The sequence below is a fragment of the Conger conger genome, chromosome 10 (genome assembly GCF_963514075.1).
Source record: "Conger conger chromosome 10, fConCon1.1, whole genome shotgun sequence".
Classification (NCBI taxonomy): Eukaryota; Metazoa; Chordata; class Actinopteri; order Anguilliformes; family Congridae; genus Conger; species Conger conger.
The window spans coordinates 16,379,254-16,392,717 of record NC_083769.1 but is presented as its reverse complement, the minus strand read 5'-3'; the positions used below and the strand labels follow the sequence as shown (position 1 = coordinate 16,392,717).

Genomic DNA, 13,464 nt, shown 5'->3' with positions numbered 1-13,464 from the left:
GAGGGAGAAAAAGAAGGAAGGCATGGGAGAATTCCAGTGAGCATGATTAGCATACGGCAGATTCAGCACCTTCTGTTCTCTGGTTTCAACTAGTCCAACAGGATTCCTTGGCAAAAGGTCCCTATTAACATTACACACTCAGTGAGCAGTTTATAGGGGCTTGTAAAGGCAACCATAGAACATTACTTTATTTTATATATATTATATTATTCAATCCCTCCTCATGGCACTTTCTGTAGTGAGGTCCACTCTATCTGTAACCCTGACTGATTTCCCCCAGTCAAAATAAAGTGAAAAGGCTCCTACCTTTTCCTCGCCCGGCAGGTGGTCCTTGTCTTCCCGCCTGGTTATCCGGTCGCTGACCTCCAGAGCGTCCAGAAGACCAGTGGGCTTCCTCCTGTCGTCCATTTCCGCCTCATACTGGATACAGAGCCTGGCCGTGCCACCCCCCGAAGAGTGGTCATCTTAAAAGGGAAAGAGTGGTCGCTAAATGAGAGGAGGCCAACTGTGGCCCTGCGCTGCGCTATGTTGTCCACTAGTATTATATCCAAATAATGGCACCAAACCACATTATCGCACATTTAATGCACACAACAACTACCCTGTTATCACACTCCTGCCTCAATAACTGGGGGTACCTACAGGGACAGCGTGTAAACTGAGGGTACCTACTGGGGACAGCGTGTAAACTGAGGGTACCTACTGGGGACAGCATGTAAACTGAGGGTACCTACTGGGAACAGCGTGTAAACTGAGGGTACCTACTGGGAACAGCGTGTAAACTGAGGGTACCTACTGGGGACAGCGTGTAAACTGAGGGTACCCTACTGGGGATAGCGTGTAAACTGAGGGTACCCTACGGGGGACAGTGTGTAAACTGAGGGTACCTACTGGGGACAGATTGTAAACTGAGGGTACATACCGAGCCTCCGCCTCTTGAGGCTGGGAACGTGGGAGTCGAGGACTTTGGCCTTGGGCATGAAGGAGCTAAGGGTAGTCTGGGAGGACTGGCGGTACCCGTAACTGGGGGACCCAGCTTCTGACCCGGCTGTGGGGGCCTTCTTCTCCGGCAGGGGTCTCTGTGCAATATTGACATATTTCACATCCAGTTCAGACCGCTGCTCGGGAACAGTGTCACCTTTTCGCATTGAAGAATTCCCTTTTAACCAACTGTGCAAATCAGCCATCACAGTCAGCATTTTCCAAGATCGAGGGTTTGCAATTTAACAGTTCCATTAAAATTGGATTCGCGAAGTAAAATCCTTTGTTGTTAGCAATGATCCGGGTGAAAATCACAGTTAACCTATAACAAGCTGATAAACTGGGAATAACACGTAAACTTTTAAATAGTCTATTTCTGTGAATTAATAGTCACAGTTGACTTCTTGTTGAGTAATGAAGAAAGCAGCGTACTACCTAAAATGGATGGAAGCAATGTCTGTGACATAAGCAGAAATTCCACTTATGGCTGAAGATCTATGTCCAAATTTAGATAGTTTTCATTAAAGTTTTGACTACGGCACACTAAAAACCCAAGCTTGAGTCACTGGAGTCATAAGAGGACAGTCAGGAAATGTTGATACTAGGCCTACTTGGAACACTTTTACCAATGCCGTCTGAGCCATTAGTCACTGACAACTCTATGACAACATTACCTACCAGTTTCTGAGCAACTTTGAAGAACTGTGCCACATCGCGGACCACGTTTCCAAAGTTTTCGTCCGTACGGATGTATGGCTTCACCCAGGAAGGCAGCTGAGAGCGAGCATCTGTGCTCTTAAACCTTAGGGAGGAATTTTGGAGGGAGCAAACAGAAACCCTTACCACTCAGCTAATCATCATTGGGCCCCATAATGTCATAAGCACCATCCTCTTCTCAACACAATCAATGACACAATTTGCAATGACCATCCTCATAGCAACCCTCATAGACCCCGTGTGACACAATGCATCCATCCCGGATTTTCACTTGAATTATGGTTCTGATCGGGAGCCCACTAAACAATCACACTGTTGAGTTGTGGTACAAACCGGATTTAGCTCAGGAGGTAAGAGTGGTTGTGGGGTAGTTGGACTATGCGGTGGCTATGTGGAAGAGTCCCTGAGCAAGACACCGAACCCCCAGTTGCTCCCAACAGGGCAGCTTTCACTGTTGGTGTGTGTGCGTGTGTACGAATGGGTGAAGGAGAGGGGAGTAGGTAGAGGTTGTGGTAGTGAGTGAATGAGAGGCATTCATTGTGGTGGTTGTGAGGGTGGGTGGAGGTAGTCAGTGAGAGTGGGTGAGGTTGGGGAAGAGAGTGCTGGTGGAGTTGTGGTAGGGAGTGTGGGTGAGGTTGTGGTGGAGGTAGAGAATCAAGAGGCCCTGCAGAGGGTCCTGACCTGTGATCACACAGAAAAATCGCTCCGTAATCGTCTCGATGTCGGATCACCCTGCCAATGGCTTGGTTCACTGCCCGTGACGCCTGCTGTCGATACCATTCTTGCCCTGACAAATACTGGACAAACACACATGCATACACACACAATGACAATAGGAGACTCATTTGGAATTAAAAGGCAAACAGTCCAATAAAATGACATGGCAGAAGGTAATGAGAATGAGCTGGAGGAAGGAAACCGGTAATTTGTCTTTTTGAAACTGTATATAAACTGCACTGTAAACCACCACTAAGGATGTTTACAACAAAGAAAGGAACACTGCAGCCAAAATATAACTTGAGTCTGATCACTTACTCGAGAACAATTTATATTTACAACAAAACTGAAACTGCTGTTGGGTAATCAAGCAGTTATCCTGTTGCAGTAAAGAAGCATAAATGGTTGGCATTTATATAGCGCCTTTATCCAAAGCGCTGTACAATTGATGCTTTTCATTCACCCATTCATACACAAACGGTAATTGACACCGGTACATTTCCTGTAGGAAGCGCTGAATGCTACCCTCATAAACCTCAGTCATGACTTCACTGCATTAGTAACTGGAGCCACAGAGGCCTACTTGTCCAACATTAGAACATAATAATAATAATAATAATAATAATAATAATAATTAAAAAAAAATATATATATAAATAAAAAAATAAATAATAATAATAATAATAATAATAATAATAATAATATTAGTAACAATAACAGAGACATCAATTGGGCATGAAGGCAGGAAGTCTAATCAATTTTTACCCTGACTCCACTCAAAGCTTTTCTACACATTTCGTCGAGGTACTGCATCTTCAGAATGACTCGCGGGTCCATTCTGGGCGGGAACGGCAGGCCCGTGATGACAACACCTCGACCATAGGTGTCAGCGAAGTCCAGCCCTTCGCTGGCCTGGGAAAGCAGGAAATGACCCTTCTGATTCATGCCAATGATTTAAACCACCACTTACTCTACCGGGCCCACCCAGCAGATGGTATGATGTCAGGTCATATAAATTGAAATTTCAATTGGTAAAACCTCCAAAAGTATGTGAATATACACAAAGTGCAGACCGCAAGTGTTTGGACAGAGGTACAATTTCTGTTCATTTGGCTCTGTACTGTAGCACATTGGATTTGAAATGAAACCATGAACTGAGCTCTGTAATTTGAGGGTATTTGCAGCCATATTAGGTGATCAGTGTAAGAATTACACCCTTTTTTTTAGGGGACCAAAAGTAATTGGACAGTTGGCTTCTCAGCCATTTCTGATTAGTAAATCAATTGCTTCCTTAATGCGTTTATAAGAAAGCTTTCAAGTATCTAGTCATGATTGTATGCTTTTCTCTTATTTATCAACACAAGGACTAGAGTTGTGCCAATGACAGTCAAATAAGCTATTATCAAGCTGAGACATAGGCCAAACAAACAGGCTTACCAAAGTAAACTATTTGGAAAATCATTAAAGAAAGAATAAAAGCAGCAATGAGTTCAGTAATTGCAAAAGGAATAAATACCCCCAAACAACTACATGATGATCAGAAACACTCTTCAGGAGGCAGGTGTGGATGTGTCAGTGATTACTCTCCACAGAAGACTTCACAAACCTATCTACACTGCAAGACGCAAACCACTAGTTGGCTGCAAAAACAGGATGGCCAGGTTACAATTTGCTAAAAACCTAAAAGAGCCTGCTGAGTTGTGGAAAAAGGGCTTGCGGACAGATGAGACCAAGATTAACTGGCATCAGAGTGATGGCAAGAGCAAACTGAGGAGGCTAAAAGGAAGTGCTGAAGAACCAAAGCACCTCCCCTCAACTGTGAAAGATGGTGCTGGGTGTGTTATAGTTTGAGCATGTATAGTTGCAACTGATGCTGGCTCACTTGCCTTCACTGATAACGTAACTACTGATAGCAGCAGCAGAATTAATTCTGAAGAATCTTATCAGCTCAAATTCAATGAAATATATTTGGATAGTGCTTTAACCCACAGCAAGGTAATGTTCTTAAACATAAGTGCTCTCTTAACAATGTTCGCAATTTTCTGCAACCTGTGCGCGAATATGGACCAGATAGACCAGGTTTGCCTTCGTTGCTATCACACCTTGGGCGCCCAACACCCCGTTGCCGTTTGGGATTTGTCCCTCACTGACAGTAGGTACTCACCACTGCTGACCGGGACCACCCCACAAGCATTACCATTTCGGAGATGCTCCCACCCAGTCATCTGGTCATAACGATTTAGCCCTAGTCAAAATCACTCACTTCTTTACACCAGCCCATTTCAACCTCATCCAACACACCAACTACAAAAGCCAACTGCTCGCTTACCGTCTGATATATCCCAGACCTTGACACACTGTTTTAAGATGATCAACATTATTCACTTCATCTGTGACTGGTCATAATGCAGTGTAGCATATATACATTAAAGACGTGAAACAGACTCACCTTTCCTCTGCATACAGCAAAGAAACTGCCTCCTTTTGATTTAGGATCATCGATTTTACCATAATAGCCGTCGATCACCTAAGTCCAAGGACCAGAAAGCAACATTAAATCCCAAATTGGCGTTATTTTTATTTCATTTATTTTTTTACAACAAATATCAGGACACGGAATGCTCCGGATAGCCTCCACAGCACCGTCAGTGATCTGAGTGCAAGCGGAGGCTAACCGCGGCGGCGTAATGCTAACCTCCGTGAAGGTCCCCTTGCCGCGCGGCTCCACAAACATGGGCTTCAGTTTCTCTATGCGGTCGGCGTGCCCGTTAGCCTGTGGGGATCAGCGCAAGAATTACACAGTGCCTCCATCTTAGGGGACCAAAAGTAATTGGACAGTTGGCTTCTCAGCCATTTCTGATTAGTAATTAATTTGCTTCCTTAATGCAGATACAAGAAAGCTTTCAAGTACCTAGTCATGATTCTATGCTATGGACTACAGTTGTGCCAATGACAGTCAAAGAAGCAATTATCAGGCTGAGATATAGGCCAAACAAATAGGCTTAGCTCTCCTATGGCTTGGCTCGAACTAACGGCTACATTCAAATAGCATTTCAAACTAATTACCCGCCAGAATTCAACGGTCTTATCCATCACAGGGTAAGAGGGGAAGAACACCAGAAGGCCGTGAGGAACAACTCGTCCCAAATTTACTGTGGGAGGAAAACAAAATCACAGAATAATAAAAAGGAGGCTTTACGCTGAAGGAATGGGGTCGAATTTAAAACAGGATGCAACAGACCTGGGTCAAATACCCAATTGTTTCAGATTCAAATACTTTTCTGTTCTTAATTGATCTTGCCTGGCGCAATTGAGCCAACCAAGAGGTCCAGAAGGTGGGGTTTGAAACTAGTTTTGAAACTATTTCAGAGGTTTCAATACACCCGACAACTTGATTAAAGTGTAGAAATTTGAATCTAAAATAATTACATATTTGACCCAGGTCTGGGACGCAATTTCTTTTCAATGTCTGTCCACCCTCGCCTCAAGTTTTTTTATTATTTTTTTTGCATAAAAGCCAGGGGCAGCAGAGCTCAGACCGTCATGGCGGGACTGAAACCTCATGCGGGGAATTGCAAGACCCCAAGTCACCCTTCACACAGTGGCACATGTCTTGCCCTGCCCTCTCATAAAGAGAATGATTGTGTTTCTATATCAGATGGCCAGTATATACAGACTGGTTTCCTGCAATATATGATGATTCGCTGGTGAGGTTGTCGAGGGAAACAAAGTAGAGCACTGGGACAACTAGTAGACAATTGTCTAGTATGCCAGTAACATGCATCACGCTTACATGAAACTCTTTATTATGCAAGTTCTGTATTGTTTCAGGGCCTAATCCCAGATAACATAATAGTAACATTAACTGGTTGGTTCGTAAGAAGGGATTTTCCAGGGAAACCTGCTAAAATCTGGCTCCTAATTTTGCAGCAAAGAACCACATGTCTGTCTAATAACAAAGGATTCCCGTACACTGCAGGACCAGAAAGAAACAGTGGTTGTCTGACGTCTTACCGACAGTGTTGCCTAGCGAAGCCATGTTTTCAGGAACAAACCTAAAAAAGAAATGCTCTTTTAGAAAAACACATGAGGTCACAGTTTTTGCGGGGGAGAATAAGGAAATGAAATTCAGTAGATGCAGCCATATTAGGCCTAGCATCCTGAGCTTTAATGGTAACCACAGATAGGGCCCCCTAACAGGGAAACCCAGCTTCAGACACAAAAAAAACAAAAAAAAAACAGAGGCTGGGAAATAACATATGGAGATCAGAGCTAGCTGTTTCAATGAGTGAGCACACATGGGCGTGTGTGCATGTGTCAACAGGGGTGGCCTGTAGCATAGTGGTTAAGGAAAATGACTGGAACATGCAAGGTCAGTGGTTCTAATCCACAATAAGCCACAATTTACGATCCGCAAAGCAATTGGGCTCTTGAGCAAGGCCCTTAACCCTGCATTGTTCCAGGGGAGGATTGTCTCCTGCTTAGACTAATCAACCAACCAAATGCCAATAATGTAATGTAATGTAACAGGGGCGGCTGGGAAATCCCCACACAGGCAGTCCTCATAGTCATAGGAGTCCTGACCATAAACGTTGGATATTCAGGTGTCAGGCCCTAGCAAAATAAAGCGAAGAGTTACTAGTGGGTTAATAACTTGGTTTAATTTTTGCCTGATCTAGTTTCTCTACATAAGAGCTCACAAACATTTCCATCATTGCCAAAGCCGTCCCTCCCAAAAATATCCAACAAATATTCATATTTAATGTCACCATAATGCACACTAAGAGTGGGCACTAACCTATGTATTGAATTGCAGATTGACGTGAACCAACAATAATATATAAAAGGGAAAAAAATCGGTATCCCTTGGATGCACCTCAAGAATGGGCCAAGAGAAAAAAGGGTGATGGCCCCTCTTCCCACTCAATTAAAAAATGATCTTTCTTTTAGTTTTGGGAGTTAGTTGGAAGTTGACATCAGAGTTTTGCACCTAGTATTCCATATTTCATCCCTGGTCTTTTTAGAATATTTGTTTATTATTTGTTATAGTACCTTGGGAGAGACAAGTTGTTTGGCATCTTACCAACTGACCTATCGCCGAGTTCAGCGATTACATTATTAATTGATATATTTCATAATAATTAACAAATTAAATTAAATAAATGTATTTTACATGTTGGGTAAGTGAGGTGTCTTAATGGTTGATGTGCTTGTGTTTGGCATTCAGTGTGAGCTGTTAAAACTGAATTAAAACGGAATTTCCTTAATCTTCAGTGCCCCGAAAATATGGAATTGTGTGGGGTTGATTATGCATCTCAAAGCAGCAGAAAGAGCAATGACGAACGAAAAATGCACACAATATAACATGCCAGAGCAAGACACTGATCCGCTTCTGTGCTTTGCTCCACAGGGAAAGTCCCGCCTGAAAGACCAGATACACAAGGCAGACGCAGATGGTCACGCGACCACAGCTCACCTTCGATCAAAGGCTGAGCTCAACTTCACACCGTCAGGCCCTTTGTCGATGACGGTGACAAAGATCTGGTCTCGCTGGATAACGTGCGGATTTTCCAGACACACCGGGAAGGGTCTGAGAACACAGAGATTTCCATGGAGGCATATTACATGCCATTAGCGCAAGAGATATATACTTGATACACCTATCAGCTTACGCTTGTTTTTACAATGAGTTTCAGGGCGAGATGACATAACGTTAGTCATCAAGGCCAGAATAAAACTCGCGTGCATTTCTGTCATAAATTCTGCCAAAGTGAAAACTTAATCTTCTACAAACGGAAAGGGTAAATTCCCCATTTACGAGACGTAAATATTGAACACAATTGGGGCAGTTTATTTGCCTTTTCCAAAACTTGTCACGCAAGCTCGCCTGCCTCTGTAAGTTACAATGAATGCATTATTTCTGCTTAATTTCACATAAAACTCTTCAAGATAATAACATTCTGTGGCAACACAATAGAGAACAGAGAGAGAGTGGGGGGGGGGGGGAGATGGAGCAAGAGATAGAGACAGTGGGAGCAAGAGAGAGATGGAGAGACAGAGAAAGAAAGAGAAAGACAAAGAGACCGGGAGAGAGACAGAGAAAGAGAGGCACACTGACATCTGCATTTCGGAGGTGAAGGAGGAGAGGGGAGAGAGGGTGCCGCTGGTCAGGATGATGCTTCGCACGCCCTGGCGGACCAGCTCCTGCATGCTGAACCCGGGGCAGAAGCACCAGTAACTCAGGATGTTCCCTGCGGGAGACAACACCCCGGGATCAGACCAGGCCCCGGCCTCCTGAGGTCAGACTACGTGAGATTATCCCACGGAAAACTGAACGTGTGCAACTGTTCCATACTCCACAAGAACGGCAGATGGTTACCAACATGTTATCTAATGCAACTTACAGTTGATTAGAGTAAGCAGGGGCCAATCCCCACTGGAGCAAGTGGAGTTAAGGCTCAAGAGCTGCACTAGACTATAGGCAGCCACATTTAAACTTGAAAAGTAATAGTATAAGGGTAGCCTGTAGTGTAGTGGTTAAGGTACATGCCTGGGACCCGCAAGGTCGGTGTTTTGATCCCTGGTGTAGACACAATAAGATCCACACAGCCAATGAGCAAGGCCCTTAATCCTGCATTGCTCCAGGGGAGGAATGTCTCCTGCTTAGTCAACTGTACGTCACTCTGGATAAGAGTGTCTGCCAAATGGCATTAATGCAACGGAATGTAATGTAATAAAATTAACTGTAGTAATTAATTTATAAAAAGTAAATTAAACAAAACCAATGTTCAATCTGGGGAAGAAACTGGGAAACGAGGAATAGTAATGTGGTAGAAAATGGCATGTGTGTGACTGCGAAGGGAAACATGTTGTCAGCAGGGTGTTTTCAGACTCATAGAGAAGGCATATATACACCCATCAGCCACAACATTAAAATCACCTGCCTAATATTGTGTAGGTCCCCCTCGTGCTACAAAAACAGCTCTGACCCATCGAGGCATGAACTCCACAAGACCTCTGAAGGTACCCTGTGGTATCTGGCACCAAGACGTCAGCAGCAGATCCTTTAAGCCCGGTCAGTTGCGTGGTGGAGCTGCCGTGGATCAGACATGTTTATCCAGCACATTCCACGGATGCTGGATCAGACTGGGAATTTGTCGGCCAAGTCAACACCTTGTCATGTTACTCAAACCATTCATGAACAATTTTTGTAGTGTGGCAGGGCGCATTATCCTGGTGAAAGAGGCCATTGGGGAATACCGTCACCATGTAGGGGTGTATCTGGTCTGCAACAATGTTTAGGTAGGTGGTATGTGTCAAAGTAACATCCACATGAATGCCCAGACCCAGGGTTTCCCAGCAGAACATTGCACAGAGCATCCCTCTGCCAGCTTGCCTTCTTCCCATAATGCATCCTGGTGCCATCTCTTCCCCAGGTAAACGAAACACACACACGATGTATAAGAAAACGTGATTCATCAGACCAGACCTTCTTCCATTGCTCTGTGGTCCGGTACTGACGCTCACGTGCCCGTTGTAGGCGCTTTCAGCGGAGGACTGGGGTCGGCAAGGGCACTCTGACCGGTCTGCGGCTACGCAGCCCCATACTCGGCAAGCTCGGAAACCTTTCTATCATAGCCAGCATTAACATCTTCAGCCGTTTGTGCGACAGCAGCGCTTCAGTGGGATCGGACCAGACGAGCTAGCCTTCACACCCCATGTGCAACACCCCACTGGTGGCCCTTCCTTGGACCACTGCATACCGGGAACACCCCACAAGACCTGGCGTTTTGGAGATGCTCTGACCCAGTCGTCTAGCCATCACGAGTTGGCCCTTGTCAAAGTCGCTCAGATCCTTACGCTGGCCCATTTTTCCTGCTTCCAACACATCAACTGACTGTTCACTTGCTGCCTAATTAATCACACCCCTCGACAGGTGCCATTGTAACGAGAGTATCAATGCTATGCACTTCACTGGTTTTAATGTTGTGGCTGATCGGCGTATATATTCATTCTCTATATATACACGTATGTTTGCTGTAAAACCATACCAATTGAAACTTCTATCAAATTCTCTGGGAGTAGCAGTCAGCAGAGACACATTTGAATGTGGAGCCTTTCTCTGTCCTCGTCTCTCTACCAAGGACAACCAGGAGACAAAGACATGCATCTTTCTGTCTCTTCCTCACTTCTATACATCTTGTCTCTATGAAACTGCAGGCCTGAGGCCTCTGGCACACTTACGTCTCAGGCTCAAATACATATGGCCCATCTTATGGCTAGAGAGCCAGAAGGGGCACTTATCTTGAATCCAGGAAACAAGACGCATGCTACATGAACGTCGCTTATTTATGTAGTTATTACTCGTGTACCAATCAGAGGTAGAATCATGCAAGTTATTAATGTTATTAGTATGTTAGTAATTATTAGTACGCACACGTTAGTACGCACACGTATTAACTGTGCACTAATTAGAGGTAGGATAATCTTATGTTAGTAAGACACTTTTTGATTATAAAATGGCGGAGACTGCCTTCGTCTCGTCAATTTGTGCTTGACCACCTTGCGTGTGTAACTACAGGACTCTTTCTGCAGAGAAATAAATCCTTTCCGGCATTTCCAAATCAAAGCAGACTAATAAAAAAAGCACCTTGTTTCTTTGAGGATGATGAAGACCATATGTCCGTGCTTGGCTTTTTCCGATGCTGGCTGGTATCCCGGTGGATATGAACCTATTAGGACAGAGTTTACTCAGCAACTACCGAGATAACATCATGAGGAAAACGGGAGGTTGTCTGGTATGGAGGTGCACCAAATTCTTTCCTTTTTTTTGTAAAATTATGAGATGTTTTCCCCATAATTACAAAATAAGATGTGGTCATAGGTGAACTGTGGCCGTGGGAAATGTATGAGCGTGTGAGCTGTAGGTCTAAATGATGATTTGAAAATGATTTTATTTAGTTTAGTACATTTCCATCATGATGTGAGTATCGTTGGCCGACATGGTGAAAAGATTAATGTCAGACAAAGGTCCCCGCAGATGTGGCCTTTATCGTAACATCCCTGGTGTAAGCAAACAAAACAAATGTTTCCCCATAATTATATTGATTAGCTAACTGGAAGTAGGTTGCGTGGGAATCCGTAGGAAGTATTTCCCAGCGCTGAACACGAGTGCAGGGCCAGTGCTCACCTTGAACTGCTTAGTGGTTGTTTCAATGCGCTTCCCTGCAACGCCCTCCGGTGGTTCTATGGAGAACACCAACTGTGAGCGGGAAATCAGGGGCAAGAGATTGCACAAGGTAAACGGAGGTAAATGCAGGAGCTGCTGTCATTATGTTTTTACGTTCTTATGTTCTAGATGAGCAGAAAGGCCTGTTCTCCTCATGGGCTTCATCATCTTAAATTGTTCACCTGAATATGAGGCGAATTCTGTGATATGCTGTATAAACCACAGTATATATCCGACCTGAATGATGTCTGCCAACTTCTGCAATCCAGATGTGTTCAGGAAGACGCCGGGTCCTACAAAGAACAAGATGACACATCAGAATAAAAACCAGTGACCATCTGTGGCACAGCCCCATGTCAGATCAGCAAGAGTCTCTCACGACAGGCAGCCCAGCTCTGGAAACATTTCCTTCAGGATATCAGAGCTAACATTTAACTACTGCAAAGACCACTTGCATTTTAGTTAAAAAACAGATCTTAAGCCACACATTTGGTGCATGTCATTTAGTGCTCATTTCATCCAGTGCCATGACTGTGGTTTTAATATAGCTGAGAATTGCATGTGCTCCAGGGAATAACCGTGTTTTTAGAGTCATTACATGAATAAATCCATACACTGTGCACAGGCGTGTACCGTTTACGAGCTTTATAAAAGAAAGATTATTTTCATTGTAACATTTCGGTAGCACAGCAGCGACCCGGTGATACAGGCACTGGACACGCAGAGACAGGGAGTGAAGATGTACTCACGCCCAGCCAGATAGCCCAGAATCTGCTCCAGAGCTTCCAAGACGGCCGCTTTGGTGTCGAAGGTGAGCTGGACCCTCTGGAACAGCTCGAATATGAAGCTGAGGTGGAGAGATGGACAAAGCACGTAAACTCGAGAAAAAAATAAAAATAATAATAATAATCTTCATTAAATATAATGGATGACAAACTGACCAGAGTGAACAGGCAAGGGCTAGCATGAGTGTGGAACTGTGGCGAATGAAGTGGTTGCCGGAGGCGAATACGGGGCAGCTGCGTTGATCCCTTTTCCGGTGACTTAATTTTTACATAGCCATTTATTTCCTTGAACACACGGCCCTCTGCATGCCCCCGGGACTGAAGGCCAGCTGGTGTTTGTGTGGACAATGGTCCTCTGTGTCTTTCTTCCAGTCTTAACATGTTTACGCTTCTGTAGGCCGTGGTAGCCGCACAGAGGGGGGGCCCTTCCATTGAACTTTATCTAGAGGACATTTCCGTAGAACTCTCTGTTTACGCAGAGCTCTCTCCCTTTCTGTAGAACTCCCTCTAATCAGCGGCTGACTCTGTGATATTGGTGAGGTGCAAAGTTTTTAAAGTCTATGTTCGAGCCACTTGAATTAAAGCGTGCTTAAAGAATGTTTTATGAAAAAGCAGTTGTAGACTCATAGGCAGTTGTAGACTCAAGTGTAATCGGCATCACAAACCTCCCCCAGCAGAACTTCCTCCAGAGGACGTTTCAGGCCTGTGGGGGAAAAAGGCACTGGCACACTCACCTCCCAGGCTTGGTCATCCCTTTGTCATGAGGAAGATCAAAGGAATCGATAGCAGCCTCGAGGTCCAGGAGAATTTCTGAAAGGCCACCGCAAAACAAATGTGCTATTCACGGGCAAAACGTTTACAAAGAGAACGGGCCATTCAGCCCAGGCGAGAGGGTATTCAGCACTGAATCAGGCTGGAGACCCTGAGGGTCTCTGCCTCTACAGTATGCCCTGGTAAGCAAAATTTAAAATGAGTCAATACGAAACAGCTACTATAGCACTGCCTCATCTGTCACGGGCTCAATTTTCAACATCT

At 44.5% G+C, this 13,464-nt stretch overlaps 1 protein-coding gene across 2 annotated transcripts in view; it reads right to left on the bottom strand.

Annotated features, from left to right (window-relative positions):
• rtel1 (regulator of telomere elongation helicase 1) overlaps window positions 1–13,464 on the bottom strand; it is a 35,246-nt gene that overhangs the window by 9,193 nt on the left and 12,589 nt on the right. For both annotated transcript variants that reach the window (XM_061257894.1, XM_061257895.1), the window contains exons 11-26: window positions 13,164–13,239; window positions 12,394–12,491; window positions 11,882–11,937; window positions 11,606–11,677; window positions 11,066–11,147; window positions 8,534–8,666; window positions 7,892–8,005; window positions 6,430–6,470; window positions 5,482–5,567; window positions 5,111–5,188; window positions 4,865–4,942; window positions 3,181–3,327; window positions 2,380–2,495; window positions 1,660–1,783; window positions 923–1,079; window positions 307–464 (exon numbers count right to left, since the gene is read on the bottom strand). In XM_061257894.1, the coding sequence (XP_061113878.1) occupies window positions 307–464; window positions 923–1,079; window positions 1,660–1,783; window positions 2,380–2,495; window positions 3,181–3,327; window positions 4,865–4,942; window positions 5,111–5,188; window positions 5,482–5,567; window positions 6,430–6,470; window positions 7,892–8,005; window positions 8,534–8,666; window positions 11,066–11,147; window positions 11,606–11,677; window positions 11,882–11,937; window positions 12,394–12,491; window positions 13,164–13,239 (1,616 nt within the window). The remainder of the gene's footprint in view (window positions 1–306; window positions 465–922; window positions 1,080–1,659; window positions 1,784–2,379; window positions 2,496–3,180; window positions 3,328–4,864; window positions 4,943–5,110; window positions 5,189–5,481; window positions 5,568–6,429; window positions 6,471–7,891; window positions 8,006–8,533; window positions 8,667–11,065; window positions 11,148–11,605; window positions 11,678–11,881; window positions 11,938–12,393; window positions 12,492–13,163; window positions 13,240–13,464) is intronic.